Source organism: Ovis canadensis, chromosome 7 (assembly GCF_042477335.2).
Source record: "Ovis canadensis isolate MfBH-ARS-UI-01 breed Bighorn chromosome 7, ARS-UI_OviCan_v2, whole genome shotgun sequence".
In the NCBI taxonomy this organism is placed as follows: domain Eukaryota; kingdom Metazoa; phylum Chordata; class Mammalia; order Artiodactyla; family Bovidae; genus Ovis; species Ovis canadensis.
The window spans coordinates 13,493,980-13,513,479 of record NC_091251.1 but is presented as its reverse complement, the minus strand read 5'-3'; the positions used below and the strand labels follow the sequence as shown (position 1 = coordinate 13,513,479).

Here is a 19,500-nt window from a genome sequence, read left to right as displayed (position 1 = left end):
GTACTCCTTTTCCTATTTGGAACCAGTCTGTTATTCCATGTCCAGTTCTAACTGTTGCTTCCTGACCTGCATATAGGTTTCTCAAGAGGCAGGTCAAGTGGTCTGGTATTCCCATCTCTTTCAGAATTTTCCACAGTTTCTTGTGATCCACACAGTCAAAGGCTTTGGCCTAGTCAATAAAGCAGAAATAGATGTTTTTCTGGAACTCTCACAGGGTGTCAAATACTGGGATAAAACCCCTTGTCTTCACAGTTAGGACTGGGCGCCTGCAGAGTGAACGAGGTGAGCCACCACAAAAATGACAACTCTCTTCGTGGGATTGTAGTGAAAGGATACACAGCTTGGAGGTGGTGGGGGCGGTGGTGAGAGTGTGTGCGGGTTATCTGGTGACAGAAACCACTAGTGCTGAATGCGCCCACAGGCTCTGCTCTGCAAAGGTCGGAGCGCCTGCTCAGTCACGAGGAGACTGTGCGGAATACCACCTAGAGCGAAAACCAGCACCCTACAGACTTCCTAGTAGTGGCAAAGAGGGATGATGCGCATGCGCCCATCCACCCAAGGCCCAGAATCAGCGGCGGGAAGTTGGTTACTGAGTGGTAACTGAGCAGCTTGAAGACTGATTGGAGCCGACGGACCAATAAACAAACGCCTCATTGGCTTAGCTTGCTCAGGGTCCCAGTTCTCCACCTTCCCATTGGGTCTTTCAAGCAGAGCAGGGGCGTGACTCTCGGGACTCCGCCCCCCCGCCTAGGCCCAGCCTCGGGGTCCCGGGCTGAGGGAGCCGGAAGGAAGTGAGCGAGTCCCGCCCCTTTCCCCTTCTCGTTTCCGTAGGAGCCACCTCCGCTGCTGCTGCCGCTGCTGCGTGTTCTTCGGAGTCTTCCTGCAGTACCCTCGGTCCCCGGCCGCGCGGAGCCGGGATGCACTGCTCCTGCTGTGGGTCCTCATCATGGAGACCAAACGGGTGGAGATTCCCGGCAGCGTCCTGGACGATCTCTGCAGGTACCGTGGCACCCCGCGCTGCTTCGGCCCCCTGTCGTCCGCTGCTTTTCCGCCCCCCCCCCTCAGTTTCCGCGACCCCGGAAACCTCCGCGTCTTCTCTCCTGGTCCACATCCTTGTCCCCGCTTTCCCGTCCCGCCTCTGCTCCCTTTCCCTGTCGACTCTTATCTCCGACGACACCAACCTTCTTTTTCCGCTCTGCCTCCCTGTTTCTCACGCACTCTCCTCCATTCCTCTCGCAGCGCTGGAATTTCCTCATTTTCTTAGTTACTTAACTATTTTGCTTTCCCGCAAGCGAAGCAGCTTCGCTAAAGTCTGGGTCTTTGGCATTTTGGGGGCTGCCCCTCCCCCTCCCGTTGCTTTTTCTGACTGACTTCTTGCAGACCGTTTTACTCTCTCTTCCCTCCATCTCATTCCTCAGTTCTGTTGAAAGATCCCAAGGTTTTTAAGTCTTGGAGTCCCAGCTTTTCGGACCTTCGGAGAGAACAGTTTTCAAATTTACCTCCCCCCCGGGGTGGGGGGTATTCTTACATGTCCGTGGCGTTCTCTCTAAATTGCTGTGAAAAATTACTCTCTGTTCATCCCTAAACTTACTCTTGGGAGTGAGGGGAAGAAAAAAGAAAAGAGTTGCTTTTTTTCCTCCATCTCTTAATTATCTTTCTTGAACGGTATTCTCAGCTGCTGGGTGGCACCCCCCTCCAGTACTCTTGCCTGCAAAATCCCGTGGATGGACGAGCTTGGTAGGCTGCCGGCCATGGGGTCGCTAGGGGTTGGACACGACTGAGCGACTTCTCTTTCACTTTTCACTTTCATGCATTGAAGAAGGAAATGGCAACCCTTTCCAGTGTTCTTGCTTGGGGAATCCCAGGGACGGGGGAGCCTGGTGGGCTGCCGTCTCTGGGTTTGCACAGAGTCGGACACGACTGAAGCGACTTAGCAGCAACATCCTTTTACAAGAGAAGTTTTCTGCGTTCTTCTCTCTTGTTGGCTATAATTTCAGATAGCCAAGCAAGTGTACTTTCAAGCATGTGTAAAATAGACTTAAAATTTTACTTCAGGAAAAGGAAATGTTTTTGGTGTAGTAATAACCTGAGTTTTCGCTGGTGTGAGTGGGTTGTGAAATAATTTAAATTACAAGTGAATACAAGCTTTGATTAAAACGACCACTTTTCACTGTATTTATGTCTAAAGTCTGGCTTTTTATCTTTGTGTGGCATTCACGATTTTAAGGGGAAAGGAAGAACTGATACTGGTGGAGTTACTACTGAGCGCCAACCAGACACTGGCTGCTCTCTTCACATGTATCATTTAATCTTCAAAATAACCCTGTTTGGTAGATGCAGTTTTTTCCATTTTCGTCTGTCAGACTCACATTGTAATTTATACAAGGTCATTTTCATCTTAATTTAGAAAATCAAGATTTGAAATATAGGCCTTTTTCTTTCTAATGCCTGTCTTTTTTACTTAACACTGCTGGATAAAATAGAAAGTCCTCTCTAATGTTATTACTTCACAAAAATACATGTAGGTAAGTAAAGAGACTAATTCTTCAACCACTAAGAATTAACCGTCACTGTACTTTAGTGATGATACGGTTATAACTTAAGAAAAAGGTTTGATGTTTGTTAGATTAAATGACTGGGAGAACATGTCAAAAGTGGAATTATGGTTTTTCTGATTCATCTTTCCAAAATTTTTTTAGAGGATGTACATTTTATAGTCAGAAAAATTAAATATGAGTAGTATTAGGAAAGATGAGCAATAGTTGTGTATGAATTAATAGGGATACAGGTGGTTTAGAGAAGATAGGTAATTTATACTTTTTACAGGCCTCGAAACTAATTGTCCCATTGGTGGTGGTTGTGTCTGACTCTTGCGATCCCATGGATTGTAGCCTGTCAGGCTCCTCTGTCTATGGGATTCTCCAGGCAAGAATACTGGAGTGGGTTGCCATTTCCTTCTCCAGGGGATCTTCCCGACCCAGGAATCGAACCGGGTCTCCTGCACTGCAGGCAGATGATTTACCAACTGAGCTATGAGGGACGCCCAATTGTGCCATTAGTATTGGGTTTATATTGCATATTACTGAAGACTGCATCATTTAAAGGAGTCATATCAACCGTTATGAAGGTGATTTGATGTGTGTAATCCTACTTGAAAATAATAGTGTTTTGTAGACTTCATGTTAAACATCTGTTACGTGTTAAAGATTCTTACTTGGTTTTCTGGTTAGTGTATTTAAACTATTTTATACAGATCTTTGGGAATAGAGAAAACTTTCCTTTAAGGAAATTATTGGTAGTTACTGTTTTTCTGACCCACATGGTTGATGTGTTTAAAAATTAGGGCTTTAAAAATTGATCAACTAATAGGAAATGGTCATCCAACCAAACTTGGGCCTACTTGCCTGACATGCAGCAAAGCCTGTACTGGTAGAGAATTGTGGTAAGAGGAAGTACTGCTGCATCCACTGCTGGGCCTTGCAAGGAGGAATGGCAGGTCATGCTTAAAAGACAGACTCAAAGGGGAGATGAGGGACAGGGTCGTGGTGAGTCATCAGCTCATGGACCTCTTTCTGATTATGTGGTGGTGAGGTAACAGGGTGGCTTTATAGAATTTCAAATTATCAGCCTGGTGTTAAGGGTCTGAGGTCTGCTTGTTGGTGGTTAGCATGCAGTTGGCTTCCACCTGGTGAGGGTTTTAGTTTTTACAGAACAACTGAACGATAGGGCTCAGGATACTACCTACAGGCTTTGCACAGGAATTAAAGGTCCTTGACTTTGTTTTATGGTTAAGCCAGTCTTGTCTTGCTTGACTGCTTTCCTTAGTTTTCTGCATTTCCTTGCTTCTCTGAATCAAATTTAGCTTAGGAGGCTAAAATTTTCCTTTAAACAGGAGGTGAGGGAGAGAGGGTGGGGATGTCCTTGATGACTTCTGCTCCATTTCAGAACCAAATAACCATTTCTTAAAACTTCAGGTTTTAAAAGTAATACCATTTTCAAGTTAATGTTTACAATATCTTTGATTAATTTAAAGATTTTTAATATTAACAATTCTGGCTTTTGCTTATGGGCTCTATCAGAAAATTTCACACTTATTTTCTATGAAAATAAAGCTTAAATTGAAAAAGTTTAGTTTTTTTGTACTTTTTAAACATCTTTTTACTTTTTATTTTTTTGTACTTTTTAAAGTGCCTCTTGATTTATAAGTTTGGTCTTGACTCTTGTTTTCACTCCCTTTGTATTTTCTCCAGTTTTAGTTCTTCTTTATTGGTATCTTTAAGGTTTTTCTTTTATTATTTTGATCTTTGGTAAATTACATAGTCCTGCTAATCATGTCTAGTTTAGTTACTGACCATATATTAATACGTTTTGGGGAAATGTAAAATTTGAGAGTGATTTTTATGTGAGGAATTAGAGCAAGAGACTTAAGTTTTCAGGATATGACTTTATGACCATGAGACAGCTTACCTGAGAAACGGAATGTTAGTTTTCAGGCAGTTGAATATGGGGTATTTAATTTACAGGAATATTGTGCAGCCATTAGAAATTCCTAAGGCAGTTAGCAAACAGTAAACCAAAGGAGAGTATTTGTGTCTTGAAAATGTACACAATATACTACTGAGTGTAACAACTAGTCATTTGGTGCTCTTTGTTAAAATTTTTACACGTTTTTGTGAATACATGTTTCTGTGCATGCACAGGATTCTGAAAGTATATACACCAAACTGATAAAACTGGTAACTTCTGGGTGAAGGGGAGTTGGAGGACAGCAAGGAAGACTTGTCTGAAATGCTCTGGTGAACCAGAACTGCTTTCTGAAACAGTATGTTTGCGAATGTAGAAGTGAATCAGCACCATTGTATGGTGGGTGGTATTCGCCTTTGGTGCACCATGGTTTATAATGTTAAAAGTTAAAAATGTTTTTCAGTACTATTTAAATAATCTTATTAAAGATTTGGAAAGCATGATTTTAAAGTAAAAACTGAAAACTGCAGTTTGGTAAGTTGTTCCTCTTAAAGAAAAGTTTGAAGTTATTTATTTAAGTCCCTTTAAGAATTAAATGGTAAGGACACTCCTGTGTTAAAAGAAGGAAGGTATACTCTGGTAGCTACTATTGCTATTTTGGTGATCACATAGGTTAATGAAATAACCATTTAAGTGTTCATTTCACCTGAAACATTTTTGTGTTAATTTCAGTCCTTGCGCTAATGCTTTTTCTATCTGTGGAAGCACTGAAAAGATGACTTTTTTTTGTGAGGTGGAGAAGTTTTTCCCATAACAAAATATTGTGAAAAGCATTTTACTTTAGCTTTTAAAATATACACATGTATGTATATACACACACTTTTAAATATATAAAACAGATCACAAACATTCATGGAATGAAAGCATTGAAGTTTAATTTTCCTGTGTAAAATTAATTTTCTTAAAAGTTTCTAATAAGTTTGCCTTTAACTTTTAAAATGTACTCATTTGTCAGGTATTTTGGTTTTTGTTTTTAAATCAAACAGATGACTTTGTGAGCTGAAAAGCAGCAATCTCTTGCCCTACCCCTTTCATCCTAGTTCTGCTCTGCAGACTTTTGTGAAGTTTTCTGATGGCTATTTCAGTATTTGAAAGTTTACTTGTACCCGTTTCTATCAATGTTAGAATGAGGATTTAGTGTGTCTTGGTAGGCACTTTAATTTACACTTACTTGTCCTTCCAGTGCAGTTATGTTACTACTGTAAATCGTTCCACTGCTTATCTTTGTGACTTTACTATGCTTAAAAGTTTTATTTCTGTCCTGTGAACGTCAGTGTCTTATTGAGTCTGTATTTGGTAGGGTGAGGCAGTGCCTTATCATTTCTTCCATTTCTTTTCTTACCTACTCTCTCAGCTTCTATGCAGGTGACCTAAAAATTAAGATTGATAGTTTATTTATGTTACATTTTGTAACATTATTAAATCTTAACTATTCTGCTACTGGTTGATTGCAGGGGGTGAACAATAATAATGGCATTTGTTACACATCATGACTGTAAATACTTTCCATAGTAGAGGCAAGTCTACAATGGCTGGGATTCTGAACATAGTCAAGATCCTTTTTTTAAGAATCTTGAGAGAGAATGACCAAATAAATTGTTCTTTCTTATATTCTACAAATTGCTCTCAATGATACCTTTTAGTTTTTTCTTTTGGATAAAGATGCATATGCTTTGTTCATTATCGCCTGGTTCCTTCTAGCTATTCTTTAATATTTTCCCCCCTTTTGTTCTAACTTTTTTTGCTTCGTGTTTGGACTGTGATTCTCTTGTACATATACCTTTCTCCCTCAAAATGCCTGTAGTTTCTAGCTGCCTTCCACCATCACACCCTCATCTGCTCCTTAGATATCCTTGGTCTTGCTCTCAGTTACACCGTCTGCTCTTCTAATGAATCCTTTTTTCCTGGAGAATGCTGTCTTGGAGATCTTCACTGTCTAGTCCAACCTGCACTGTCCTAGAATTCTCTTTTCCCAGCTCTCCCGGGTTGTGTCTCTTCTTTCTTGAATCATCTGTTTTATGCTTTCTTTATTTTCATTCTTGTTCTGCTGATTTACATTCTAAAGTTGTTTCTTTGAGGGGATCATTAGGGAGCCAGCTTTCTGAGCCTGCATGGGACTGAAATGTCTGAAATGTTTCTCTTCTCACAGCTAGGTTTCCAGGTGGCCCAGGGCCCACACTTGCCGTATCAAGGTTCCGGGAGATATCCTTGACAACACTTCTCTTCAGAGCCAGTTTTTTAAAATGAGCTTAGTTTTTTCTTTGTCGTGAATTAGGTTTTCCTTACATGTTGGGTGGTTCTTTAAGATGTTTGAGATGGGGCTGTGGAGGGACTTGCTTGTGTTGCTAGGCTTCTTTATGAGGATAGATAGGGAGCTGGCTCTTAAACGGTGGGGAGGCCTTGAATGCCAGTGTGCAGGAGTTTTGTTTTGGTGTGCCAACACTCAAACCAAGAGTCTTGGGTGGTGTTCCTCCCTCGCCTACCTTTTGTAGGAAAACTCCTGACTGTCAGGAGTGAAAGAAGTGTGGATGTTCTCCTATTAATAGACTTTGCTGTTATGTTAGCCTTTTAAAAACTTTTCTTATTCTCATCGTCCAGTTTATCATCAGGACTTTTCTGGATTGGGATGGGAATAGGATTGAATTTCTCTGTCTTAGGTGTTTTTGTACCCCATTTTAGATTGTGGTTAGTATTCTCTAGAAATTTTTTGTCATATGAATTTCTAGTTAAAGATAGTAGATTGTGCACAAGCATCTACTCCACTAAAAGGTAAACAATTCCAAATGTATAACCCACAAGAAAGGGAAGAATGGATGAAGGGATGAGCCACAAAGTTTGGAGACTATACAGCAGAAGTGGAAGTGGCGTGTGGCTTAGCAGAGCTGACAGACTTGTGACAGAGCGCATATTGTAGTGGTCACTCTGCTCCAGAATGAGAGGGTGTTGAGCGGTGGCAGGGGTGAGCTGGCGAGTGAGTACCGTGCACAGACCGGAAGCCGTCCCTCTTCCCCTGCTTGGCTCCCAGAAAGTGGCAGCCTGGCCTTTGCCTCCTGACGGATCGCAAGGTTTTTGTCTAGGTGATCTGACCAGCCCATGAGGAAACACCTGAAGATGCTGACATTGGAAGGTCCTTGATGAAATGGCTCAGCCTAATCCCCTGTCATGGTCCCTCATGTTTGACAAGCCTCCTAAAAAAGCTTTGTGGTCTGTTGCTTTAAGTGTGAATATCTGAAATAGGCCTCGACGCAGAATGTAGACCTTAAAACTGGCAATGAAAAACAACTGGAAAGAATGAAACTGTGCAGGTAGAAGAAGAAAAAACCCCAAAACTACTCCTTAGAGAGCTAGGTTTTTACAGTCATGTAATAGAATAATCTATGAAAGCATAGTTTAAGCAATTAAAAATAGCCTTTGGAATTTTAAATATGAGAGTAGAAACAAAAAGCCCAGTCGGTGGCTTGCAAGAGACTGTTTCCCGGAAAGTAAGGGTTTTAGAAGCTAGAGGTAGGACATAATAGAGAAAATTGGAGAATCAAAGGATCATTGCACGAGGTCTTTTAGTACTGAAGGAGGTGAGTTTCCAAGTAGATGAAGTCCATCGAATGAGTGATGCCGTGGAAAAGAGACAGCTAGAGAATTTTAGAACATGAAGGACAGAAGGAAGAAGCTGCAAGCTTCCAGTGAGAAAAAAGGTTGGACGAAGGAATTGAGGTGGCTTCAGTCCACACATCAACATTGTAGGCTGGCAGGAAAGAGCACTGTCTTCAGGATTCTGAAGGAAGATGATTTCCAACCTGGAATTCTTCACCTAGCCAAACTGTCAAGTGTAAGGACAAAGCTATTTTCAAATTCACTACGTCTTCATATTTATCTCTGCTGCATTCTTTCTCCAGAAGGCATGGAAGGTGGTACTAAGTGAAAATAAGGAAGTACCTTAATCAGGAGGAAGACAGGATGTGAGAACATGAGGTCTAGTGTAGGGTGGAAACGTGGGAACCATGGGATGCTGGTGAACGGACAGCACAGGATGACAGATGTGTGTTAGATGCAGTGACAGTCATTCCAGATTGGAACAGATGAGAAGGCTCAGGGACAGTCTTCAAGATGAAACTGGTGTGTCTGAATGAGCACTTCAAGAAAAGAATTTAGAAAACTGGTGAAGAATTTAGAAATTTAGAAATTAGGATTTAGAAAGATTGAGTTGCTGACAGATACAGAGAAAGTAAAGCAATGACAAGACATTTGTTAATTAGTGGGAGAACTTTTGATTATGCTTAAGAGGGAAAACAAGGACTTCCCTGGTGGTCTAGCAGCTAAGAGTGCTGCCAGCGCAGGGGGCCCAGGTTCGAGCTCTGGTCAGGGAACTAGAACCCTGCATGCTGCTGCTGAGAGTTTGCATGCTATAGCCAAAAGATCCCGTGTGCTGCAACTGAGACCCTGCGCAGCTAAATTAAGTAATGTTTTCAATGGGAAAAAACTGTGGCTTATCATACGGCTTAGTTGTGAATTGTATTTACAGAATCATAGTGTGAAGACTCGGAGAATGCAATGGCACTCCACTCCAGTACTCTTGCCTGGAAAATCCCACAGACGGAGGAGCCTGGTGGGCTGCAGTTCATGGGGTCACGAAGAGTCTGACATGACTGAGCGACTCCACTTTCACTTTTCACTTTCATGCATTTGAGAAGGAAATGGCAACCCACTCCAGTGTTCTTGCCTGGAGAGTCCCAGGGATAGAGGAGTCTGATGGACTGCCGTCTATGGGGTCACACAGAGTTGGACATGACTGAAGCGACTTAGCAGCAGCAGCAGCAGCAGCAGCAGCAGCAGCAGTAGCAGCAGCAGTGTGAAGACTTGAATGCTGATCTAACGTGGTGGTTATAGACTGGGACTGAGTTTTGCTCCTCTCGAGGGACGTTTGGCAGTGACTGGAGATCTTTCTGGTTGCAGCTTTGTGGAGAGTGCTAATACCTAATAAGCAAAGGCTGTGGATGCTGCTGAACATGTAGAGCGTACAGCACAGATCCTCTCAACATAGAGTTACGTGCTCCAGATACCAGTAGTGCTGGAGTTACAAGAGTAAACTAAGATGCCGTGCGTTGGGACGATGGAGAGAGGAGAATGGTGTGTAGAATGAGAGGAGAAGGGATAGAGTTAATTCTTCATCTTCCATAATGGAATTCAATAGAAAATGTCCCGAACTGAGAAGATGAAGAAATAATAGACAAGTGGTTTTTCTTTTCTATCTTTTCTTTGAGACTTGAAAGTGTTGGTCGCTCAGCTCTGTCCAGCTCTTTGTGACCCCCAGACTCCTCTGTCCATGGGATTCTCCAGGCAAGAATACTGGAGTGGGTTGCCATTCCCTTCTCCAGGGGATCTTCCTGACCCAGGGATCAAACCTGGCTCTCCTGCATTGCAGGCAGATTCGTTTACCATCTGAGCCACAGAGAAGCCCCTTTTGAGACTTGGTGTAAGTTTATTAAAATCAGATAAAAATGAGTCTAGTTTTTGTGTGCCGTTAGTTTTTCTGTATCGTGCACTAGCTAGTCTGAGGCTGGAGGCCTGGTGTGTCTTGGACGTAGTGGAGTTGACTAGTCTGTGGTGTACTGCTGGCGGTCTGATTCAGGTTTCTGCTCTGACTGTGCTGGGTCTTTGTTGCTGTGCACGGGCTCACTCTGGCTGAGGCGTGCAGGCTTAGAAGAAAAATAAGCAATGGATGTTGGCCCTACCCTGTTGGGACTGCACAGTTCTTGTGATCGGAGAGGAAGGTTCTTGTCCGACAAAGTTTTAACTTCTGTGGATCCCTGTTACAGTCACTTGCTGCCAGCTCTAACCAGTATGGCATTGCTTGGTACTGTGGCGTGAGAGAATGGAGAAGAGAGAGGGGGAATTTCCCTCACTGTCTCTAAGCCTGGAGAGATTCCTTTAGATTCCTGTCTTGAGCCTTGAGGCAGAACTTGAGGGCTCCTGGAGCTCACTTCTTACCCCCAGTCCACCTTACAGGGATACTGGAGGGTGGAAAAATGGTGAATTCAGATATTTGTCATCCTCCTCAATCTTCCTGCTGCTGTTTACTTTTCACAGTCCTCAAATAGCTGGTCTGTGTATTTCATTCAGGGTTTATAGCTGCATTTTGTGGGAAGGACACAGTGGCGTGCGCTTGCTTCATCTTATATTTCAAATATAAATTATAACTGCCAGTATGTCACTCTGGTATGTGTCAGACAATTGCTAGACTATAGGAGTAAAAATATACAAAGATCAGTTAGTTCAGTTGCTCAGTTGCGTCCAACTCTGCAACCGGATGGACTGCTTGCGTCCGACTCTGCAGCCGGATGGACTGCAGCACACCAGGCCTCCCGGTCCATCACCAACTCCTATAGTTTACTCAAACTCATGTCTGTCGAGTCAGTGATGCCATCCAACCATCTCATCCTCTGTTGTCCCCTTCTCTTCCCGCCTTCAATCTATCCCAGCATCAGGGTCTTTTCTAGTGAGTCAGTTCTTTGCATCAGGTAGCCAAAGTATTGGAGTTTCAGCTTCAGCATCGGTATTCCAATGCATATTCAGGGCTGATTTCAGCACCTTATCTCAGTGAACTAACTTGGAACAGTTTATGGACAGTAATGGTGGTAAAGAATTGGCTTGCAATGCAGGAGACATGGGTTTGATCTCTGGGTTGGAAAGATCCCCTGGAGAAAGAAATAGCAAACCACTCTAGTACTCTTGCCTGAAAAATCCTGTGGACAGAGGAGCCTGGCGGACTACAGTCCATGAGGCGCAAAGTCTTGGACATAGCTTGGCGATTGAGCATGCACGCAGTAGTGAAAACCAGATAGTTGCTTTAATGGAGTAGGAGTTGAAAGAGCTTATAAATCTATTCGGAGGAGTCTGATATACCTACCACGGTAGGAGATGCAGTGTTTGTAAGTCATGAGGAATGAGTTAGAAGAAGTGAATGAAGTAGGTAATTCATAAATCATTCCTCAGGACCTGTAGGTAAGTCATGGGGAATGAATTACAAGAAAAGGAGAGGAGAGATAGTATGTGGATGGCGATTTAGGACATTTGTAAGAAACAAGTGTCACTGGGTATAAAGAACTTTACAGAGTGATAGGGGCTGTGCAGGTGAGCAGGCACTGGATCTTAAATGCCGTTTGGAAGAGATTTTTATGTCTTAGATAATGCTATCAGCGTTGCGTGTTACCTGTCTTGTTTAATAGAGATGTGGTTTAAGCTCATTTGCCCATTGTTTTTCTAGATTATTGTACATACATTTGTCTTAACTTCTACTTATCCAGTTCCCTATTGGAATGATGTATTTTTATAATTTTTACAGCATTGTTTTGAGATTTGATTTGAAATTTGAAAATAGCAAAGAACATTTATCACCACAACTAGTGAGTAGTGTAGGTCAGAGGCCCCAAAGGCTGGGATCTATGCCTAGTGATCTGAGGTGGAGCGGATTTCATAATAATGATAGAAATAAAGGGCACAGTAAATGTAACGTACTTGAGTCATCCCCAAACCATCCCCCTTGTCCCAGTCCATGGAAAAATTGTCTTCCGTGAAACTGGTACCAGAGAGGTTGTGGACTGCTCGTGTAGGTGATCAAATTGGGTGATGCTATTTTTAATTTAAAAAAATGACTGTAGACACCAGTGGATTTCTTTCATGTAATTCATTCTGTCTCTAAAAGTCACGAGAAAAAGGTTACAGAAAATGTTAAGCACAGAAGAAGCTTAATGGTGGTTGCTTAATGTGTCCTGTAAATCACATAAATTTCGATTGGTTTGTTGCACAAGAAAGGGGTTCATTATCTTAATCATACATACACATTTGTATATGTAATATAGTGTACACTTATATTATGTATCAACTGTTTCTTCCTGCCTCTGAATGTACTTGGAAAAGACAGCTTAGATTTTCTTTTTTTTTAAGTGAGTGTATTTGAAAGTTATTTTGAACTCAGATTCTTCAGGTGAGCTCTTTGGGAAGTCTGGTCTATTAATGATTTCTTTTACATTTCTTTGTAATACTTTAAATATAGAGATTAAACAGCTAATATCTTTTCTGAGTGTATGAATTTATTTGCATATATTCTTTGAAAGTGTTACCAGACATGGGAGGGAATCCTAGTGATTTTTTTTTTCTTTGTCCACACCACGTGGCTTGCGGGATGTTAGCTCCCCAACCAGCGAGGAAATCTGTGCCCGCTTCAGTGGAAGCATGGAGTCTTAACCACTGGACCTCAGGGAAGTCCCACAAGTTTGTTTTCTAGCTCATGTTTAATTTATTGTTAGTGAGCTCTTAATCTCTGTACTTGTGAACAGAGGATAGATGGCCTCTTAAAAAAATTATGTTATGAATGAGTTCATTCATAACTCATTTTCCCTGGTTTCCCTGGTGGCTCAGACGGTAAAGAATCTGCCTGCAGTGCAGGAGACCTGGGTTTGATCCCTGGGTCGGGAAGATCCCCTGGAGAAAGGAATGGCAACCCACTCCAGTATTCTTGCCTGGAGAATTCCGTGGACAGAGGCTACAGCCCATGGGCTCGCAAAGAGTTGGACAGACTGAGCGACTAACACTTTCACTTTCCTGCCAGTTTCGCTTCCTTGATCAGTACTGCTTTTGGTCTGTTTTTGTGTTGGTGGGTCAGGAATGAAGCAATTTAAAAGGTTAAAATAAATTGTTATGGTTTGTAAATGTAATTTTTGTATGTTTTTTGTTTTTGACAGCCGATTTATTTTGCATATTCCCAGCGAGGAAAGAGACAATGCTATCCGAGTGTGTTTTCAGATTGAACTTGCCCATTGGTTTTACTTGGATTTCTACATGCAGAACACACCAGGATTACCTCAGTGTGGGATAAGAGACTTTGCTAAAGCTGATATCCTTTTTATTACTATAATGACTGTCTTTCATTCTTGTTAATAAGATGTTGTAGCACAAATTTTCTTTTGCTTGTCTTTGAGATTTATAATCTTTTAAATAAAACATAATGATTTCTAAAATTTGTCAAATACATAAAGCATATACATATGGTTTGTGCCTGATGGTGGTAGGCACAATTTGATAGTAGGGTTGTATCTTGATATTCATGGGGGTGGTTCCAGGACCACTCCCCTTCTCTCCAGGATACCAGAATTCATAGATGTTCCATGTTTAGTCACTAAGTCATGTCCAGTTTTCTGTGACCCCATGGACTATATAACCCATCAGGCTCCTTTGCCATTGGATTTCCCACGTGAGAATATTGGAGTGGGTTGCCATTTCCTTCTCCAGGAGATCTTCCCGACCCAGGGATCAAACCCACGTCCCCTGCATTGGCAGGAGGGTTCTTTACCGCTGAGCCACCAGGAAAGCCCGCTCAAGTTTCTTTGATGGTGTAAAATGGCATGTAGAGTCAACCCCACTATCTGTGGGTCACACATTGTTGCAGGGAGAAGTCAGTTCCGACTCCATGTTGAAACTGTTTCTTGAACTTGCTTTCCATTGCTTTTGTTATTACTACAGTCACACATGATAGCCTGCCTCGAAGAAACCTGCCTCTCTGCCTCTTAAAGTGCCTTTGTTCAGAACCTCCCCTCCTCCCCTCCACCTGTAGCTGGCAGGAAAGAAGAAATGAACACACCCCCCCTGCCTGAGGCTAGCCATTCTAGGAGATAACTTGCAAGATTAATAGTCTTTTTACTTTGTTTCCTCACCTCCCCCCATCTCTCTCTCTAAAAGAACCTGGCATCCAGACCCCGGTAAAATGATAATTTTGAAACATTAGTTGGCCATCTTGGTTGGCTGGCCCTCTGAATAAATCATATTCCTTGCCTCAACCTTGTGTCTCGGATTCATTGGCCTGTCAGGTAGTGAGCAGAGTGAGCTTGGACTTGGTAACACCTGTCGATACTGGAGGGACAACTGTACTTTTATTTATGTTGAGGACCCCCTAAAATGTGCAGTGATAATTAGAAATAAATTAGATTTTCTTTTCTTTCAGATATAGCTAACTTGTTTCTAGAACTGATCTGTTTTTTTTTTTGTTTTTTTTTTTTTTTACATTCCTCTTGCTGTTCCAGTTAACTGAATGATCTTTACCGAGATTACTACCTTTCTGGGATAGATATTCTTAAGTAGTTATTGAATACTTCCTGTGTTCAAAACAGTTTTTGGTTTTGTGGCAGATACCTTGCCTTCTGAGAACCCTTAGTTCCTCCTTATTTGCAAATAAGATAGAAACTTGTCATAATTATAAAAGATTCACGCAAATATTTAAGATTATAAAAGGAAGCTATGTCACAAGGCCAAAACCCCGGTAAATTGCTAATGCTCTTGATACTGTTTTTAGAATTTGGCAGAAGGTGGAGAGTTTTATGCAAGTTTAAGCAAGGCTATGTTTTAAAGGGAATGTAGGATTTTCATTCTATACATTTCCTGTAAGCAGGCTGGAGTGGGAAATACACTGCAGATAAAGAAAAGGGATGGAGCAAAATTGGGGAGTTGGAAATGATAAGCAATACCTTGGAAAGTAAATTTTTACTAAGATTCTTACAGGGATCCAAGAGGAGATAGGGATGGAAGTTATGTAGGGGGATTTGTGAGTTTTTAAATCTTGAGCCAGATGCTCTGATTTTTATTCTCTTGGTCATTCTTTTTAAACATAAACCATGTGTTGACATGGAGCTATACCCGTAAGTTCACTGTACTACACTGGAGGGAGCAGGAATAGGTGATTTAAAACAACCCTCACACTCAGCTCCCTGTGCTTTCCCTTAGCTGCATGAAATAAGGAACCCCTTAGGGTTCTGCAGAAAATGAATGAAACTGTTTATTCTGTATAGCTGTTAACCTTTGAAAGTTTCTCAGCAAGTATGGAGAAGTAAATGAAAAAAGGAGGAATAGAAGTACTGTGGAGCACTATCTTTGTTAGAGTCTTGGTGGCAGATTTTATGAGGAAATCACAGAACACTGTTTTAAGGAGCTATAATCTAATTGGAGAAACATGGATAAAATAAGGCTGTCGTCTTCTGTTTTGCATAGACTTGGGGGTCTACAAGAGCAACTGTACATATTTTGGGTTTCTGGGTAAGATTTTGTGCTTATGTGGTGGTTTAGTCACCGAGTTATGTCCGACTCTTCTGACCCCATGAACTGTGACCCACCAGGCTCCTCTGTGCATGGGATTCTCCAGGCAAGAATACTGGAGTGGGTCGGCATTTCCTTCTCCAAGGGATCTTCCTAACCCAGAGTCCTGAATTGCAGTTTTTCCTAAAACACAATTGCAACTGTGTTTATATATATGAATTTTTTAAACTTTCCTTATTATTAAAAAAAAAGCACTCCTGTTTTATTTAAGTTTCTTCTTCTAATTCACTTACGTGGAAGAAAAAGCTTCTTCTAATGTGGTAGACTCCATTAAATAATTGAGTGCTTCTTCTGTGCCTGGCATTGTATAGTGAACAAGGTATATTTGGTTGCTGTCTTTAAGATAACAGGCAGGAAAGGACATGATTACACTGAAGTCTCATAGGTTTTGATAAAGTAGCCTAGGGTTCATTAGAAATAGTGAAGCGAGTAATCCCACTCCAATTTGAAAATAGATAAAAATCTTCTTTGGAGGCAGAGTCTAGTGGGCCGTGTTTGTCTGGATTTTACCCATAAGGGTAATAATGCAGGAGATTAAAAAAAGGCTTCAGGGAAAACAGCTTAACTTAGAAGTGGAAAGAACGTCAAATCAAGTGCCATCACGCTCTTTCTGTGTATTTGCCCGTTGTTAACGTTTTGCCGCATTTGCTTTATTTCTCTAGGGACATTTTGAAAACCATTCCTGAGATCGTGCAGGCAGTGAATGGGAGGAACATCAGATTGGAAACCTAGTTAAGATGCTGTTTCATTAATTTATGAGAGAAATGGAAACTTCTGATAGAAGTGAATAGAAGATATTAAATTTCAGTGATATTTAGGAGGTAAAATTTGTCTTAACTTCAGTGTCTGAGGAGAGGTAGAGGAAGGAGTCAAGGATGGTATCTAGGTTTCTGATCTGAGCGATTGAGTGGATGGGTGTGCCATTCCATTTGTAGAAAAATAAAGGAGAAATTTTGTGGGGGCATGATGGACACACTGATTTGCGGTACCTGTGAGACTAGAGCAAAAGTTAATAGAATGAATTCTGGAGCCACATCCCTTGCGTTACCATCCCATCTTTGCCATTTACCAGCCATGCAACCTTGGACAAATAGTAGGCCTTTTCTGTGACTCTGTTTTTTTTCTTTTGTTAATTGTGCATAATCCTGTGACTTTTCTTTAGTGGCTACTCAGGTATAGCACTTAACTGAGTATGTGCCAGTAGTACTTGCCTGAGTTATATACTACATACCTCAGTATGTGGTATAGGTTGACTGTCCTGGACTTGCTTCTGGTTTGAGGTTTTGCCTGGGAGCTATATTCATAACTGTGGCAAAAGAATTTTGAATATTGCTAAGACATTGATTAAAGTGATGGACCATATTGTGGAGAGAAGAAAATAAAAGCCAGAGGGTGCGAATATGGAGACAGGAGAACAGTCAAAAATTGATGTAGAATAGCCATATATTGTGACTCCTTAAAAGACTGCTGTAGAAAATTATGGCCAAGATGTTTTATTCTAATCAAAGTACAGTAATAGTTCTGTTGATGGCAGGGTGCCGATTGTTGCTGTGGGAGTTGGTCCCAGAAGTGGGTGTGGAGGTGAAGGACCAGGAATCCAAGGAACTGGGGCTGGAGCTTGTCCCGAGAGGAAATTGACGTCATCTGTGGTAACAGAAGGATTTTGGATGGCAGTTTAGCGAAATGACTGTCTACAGTTAGAGTGTATTTTTCATGTTTTTGCAGAAATGTTGAAAAGAGTCTACTAAAGAATCACTGAATTGTTAAGAAAGGGGATATGTGTAATACAAGTAGACGTATGGGCTTAAAGCTTCTTCCATTCTTTATTTAATCAGTGTGATCTTCAGTCTTTCTCTTAGAAATGTTGGTAAGGCCCAGTAAGCCAAGATTGAAGATGCAAAATAATTTGGTTTGATGGTTAAGAAAATAAGGCAAATAATAATAATAATAATACAAATAATAATTGTAGTAAAAATTCAAAAATAATTATCATTACTCAGAGCATATCATAGGGTTTTTTTGAGTTAAGTACATTGTCTCATTAAATAAAAGTGGTATTTAAAAACTCTCCACTTCCAAAAAAACCAAAAAACAAAAAACTTTGCACTCCATTGTTGGAATGAATTACTTTATGTACTTTTGAATACGGAGGAAGATTGAAGAGTTGTCTTCAGTGAAGAAATTGATGTCACTTTGGATTGGGTTCTGTATTTGCTAATTGTGTGGACTTGAGCAGGTACTTTTCATCATTAATTCCAAATATATCTTGGTCTGCAGTTGATTGGTTCATCAACTCTTTTTATGGTGATTTTGGGGTAGGAAAAAAAATGGGTAAATTAAGAGTATAGATAATTTTCAAGATTATGTCTTGATTTTAATTTGTTTTGCTAATCTTTGTTATTTTTGAGGAAGTTATTTAATGGGTATAAAGATGAGATAAAACTTCATTATAGAGACACTAATGCACTGTGAAATTATTAAGAATGTTGTAGGGAGAAGGAAGAGAGAGGAAAAAGACGAGATAAGTGTCTTCCTCTTTGACACTTCCTCTTTAATGCTATTTGAAGTTACTTCTATTCCTGGGTTATTTTCATATTTTTCCCCCTGTGGTTAAATTTTTAATGGAAAAAATATCCATTTATTTAAAAGATATAGTTAGATTAAAAAAAAAAATCTGTGGTGACCTAAAACACATAAGGAATTTTTATTAAATGTCTCAGGCCAGACTTTTAATGGGAAATAGCTTTCAGAATTATAGGAAGCTGGAATCGTCCAAAATTCTTCCATAGAGCTTTATGGAATAGTTAATATTATATCCACATGATTTCCCCTCTCCCTAAATGAAAGCAAAGAATATTTTTAACCTTGCCTATATAGTGCTTGCCTATTTAATACAGTGTTTTATAGATGGTTGCCTTTTTTGAGCTCTTTGAGAACCTTATTTCTTACTGCAGTTATAAAACCAAAGCATATTTTTAAACAGAAAAAAGGTACAGCTCATAAAATTAGTTTTCATAAAATGAATTTAATGTGATGTTTTTGTTTAACTCAGTAGTTAATGTGAATATAATGCTGACTTCTTAGAGGATGTCGACGTGTGTTTACTACAAGTTTTCCCTGCACCTTTCTTTGCCTTATCTGTTACAAAACCTTCCTTTCTTACAATAACATAAAAATGAAAAGACAGAATATGGAAGTTTTCACAGAGAACTTGAAAACCCTTGAGAATGTCTGTTTGAGAAACACTGTCATAAATTATAATTTGCCCTACAGTTTTCATAATTAACAGTGTTGTAATGAGGCATTTGGTAGCATATGAGTATTGGAAGCCTGAGGATATACTTTACAGGTGTAGGTTTTCTTTACTTTAGAAAAAATTATTTTACTCTGCCCAGTTTTGGAGAGGCATACCCAGTTTCTTTTGAAACAGGCCATACTCTCCTTAATACTTATATTTACCTTTCTCTATAATCCTTAATAAATCTTCATCTTTAAAATGTTTTAAATTATAAAAGCGATACATGCACATGGTAAAGAAAAATATTCAGCCCTGTAGAGTGGCATGCTTCATTCATCTCTAGTTCTGCTTCCCAGAGTTAGTCAGCTACTTCCGCTGCTTCTGTTTTGGGGGCGAGGGGTGGCTGAGGGGCTCGTGGGATCTTAGTTCCTCAGCCAGGGGCTGACTCTGTGCCCCCTGCAGTGGAAGCAGTCCTAGCCACGGCACTGCCGGGGAACCGAGCTCTCACTGTGTGTGCCGTGCTTGTGTTTCTTGCGGTCAGTTTCGTATCTGTCGACTCTTAATGTGATACGGTCGACACACTTAGTGATTGGAAGTGC

At 40.8% G+C, this 19,500-nt stretch overlaps 1 protein-coding gene across 1 annotated transcript in view; it reads left to right on the top strand.

The window, feature by feature from the left end:
* The first annotated feature begins 741 nt into the window (after positions 1–741).
* The window catches only part of DCP2 (decapping mRNA 2), a 47,101-nt gene continuing 28,342 nt past the window's right edge, over positions 742–19,500 (top strand). The window contains exons 1-2 of the mRNA XM_069595256.1: positions 742–999; positions 13,263–13,414. Coding sequence (XP_069451357.1) covers positions 947–999; positions 13,263–13,414 — 205 coding nt within the window. The 5' untranslated portion in view covers positions 742–946. The remainder of the gene's footprint in view (positions 1,000–13,262; positions 13,415–19,500) is intronic.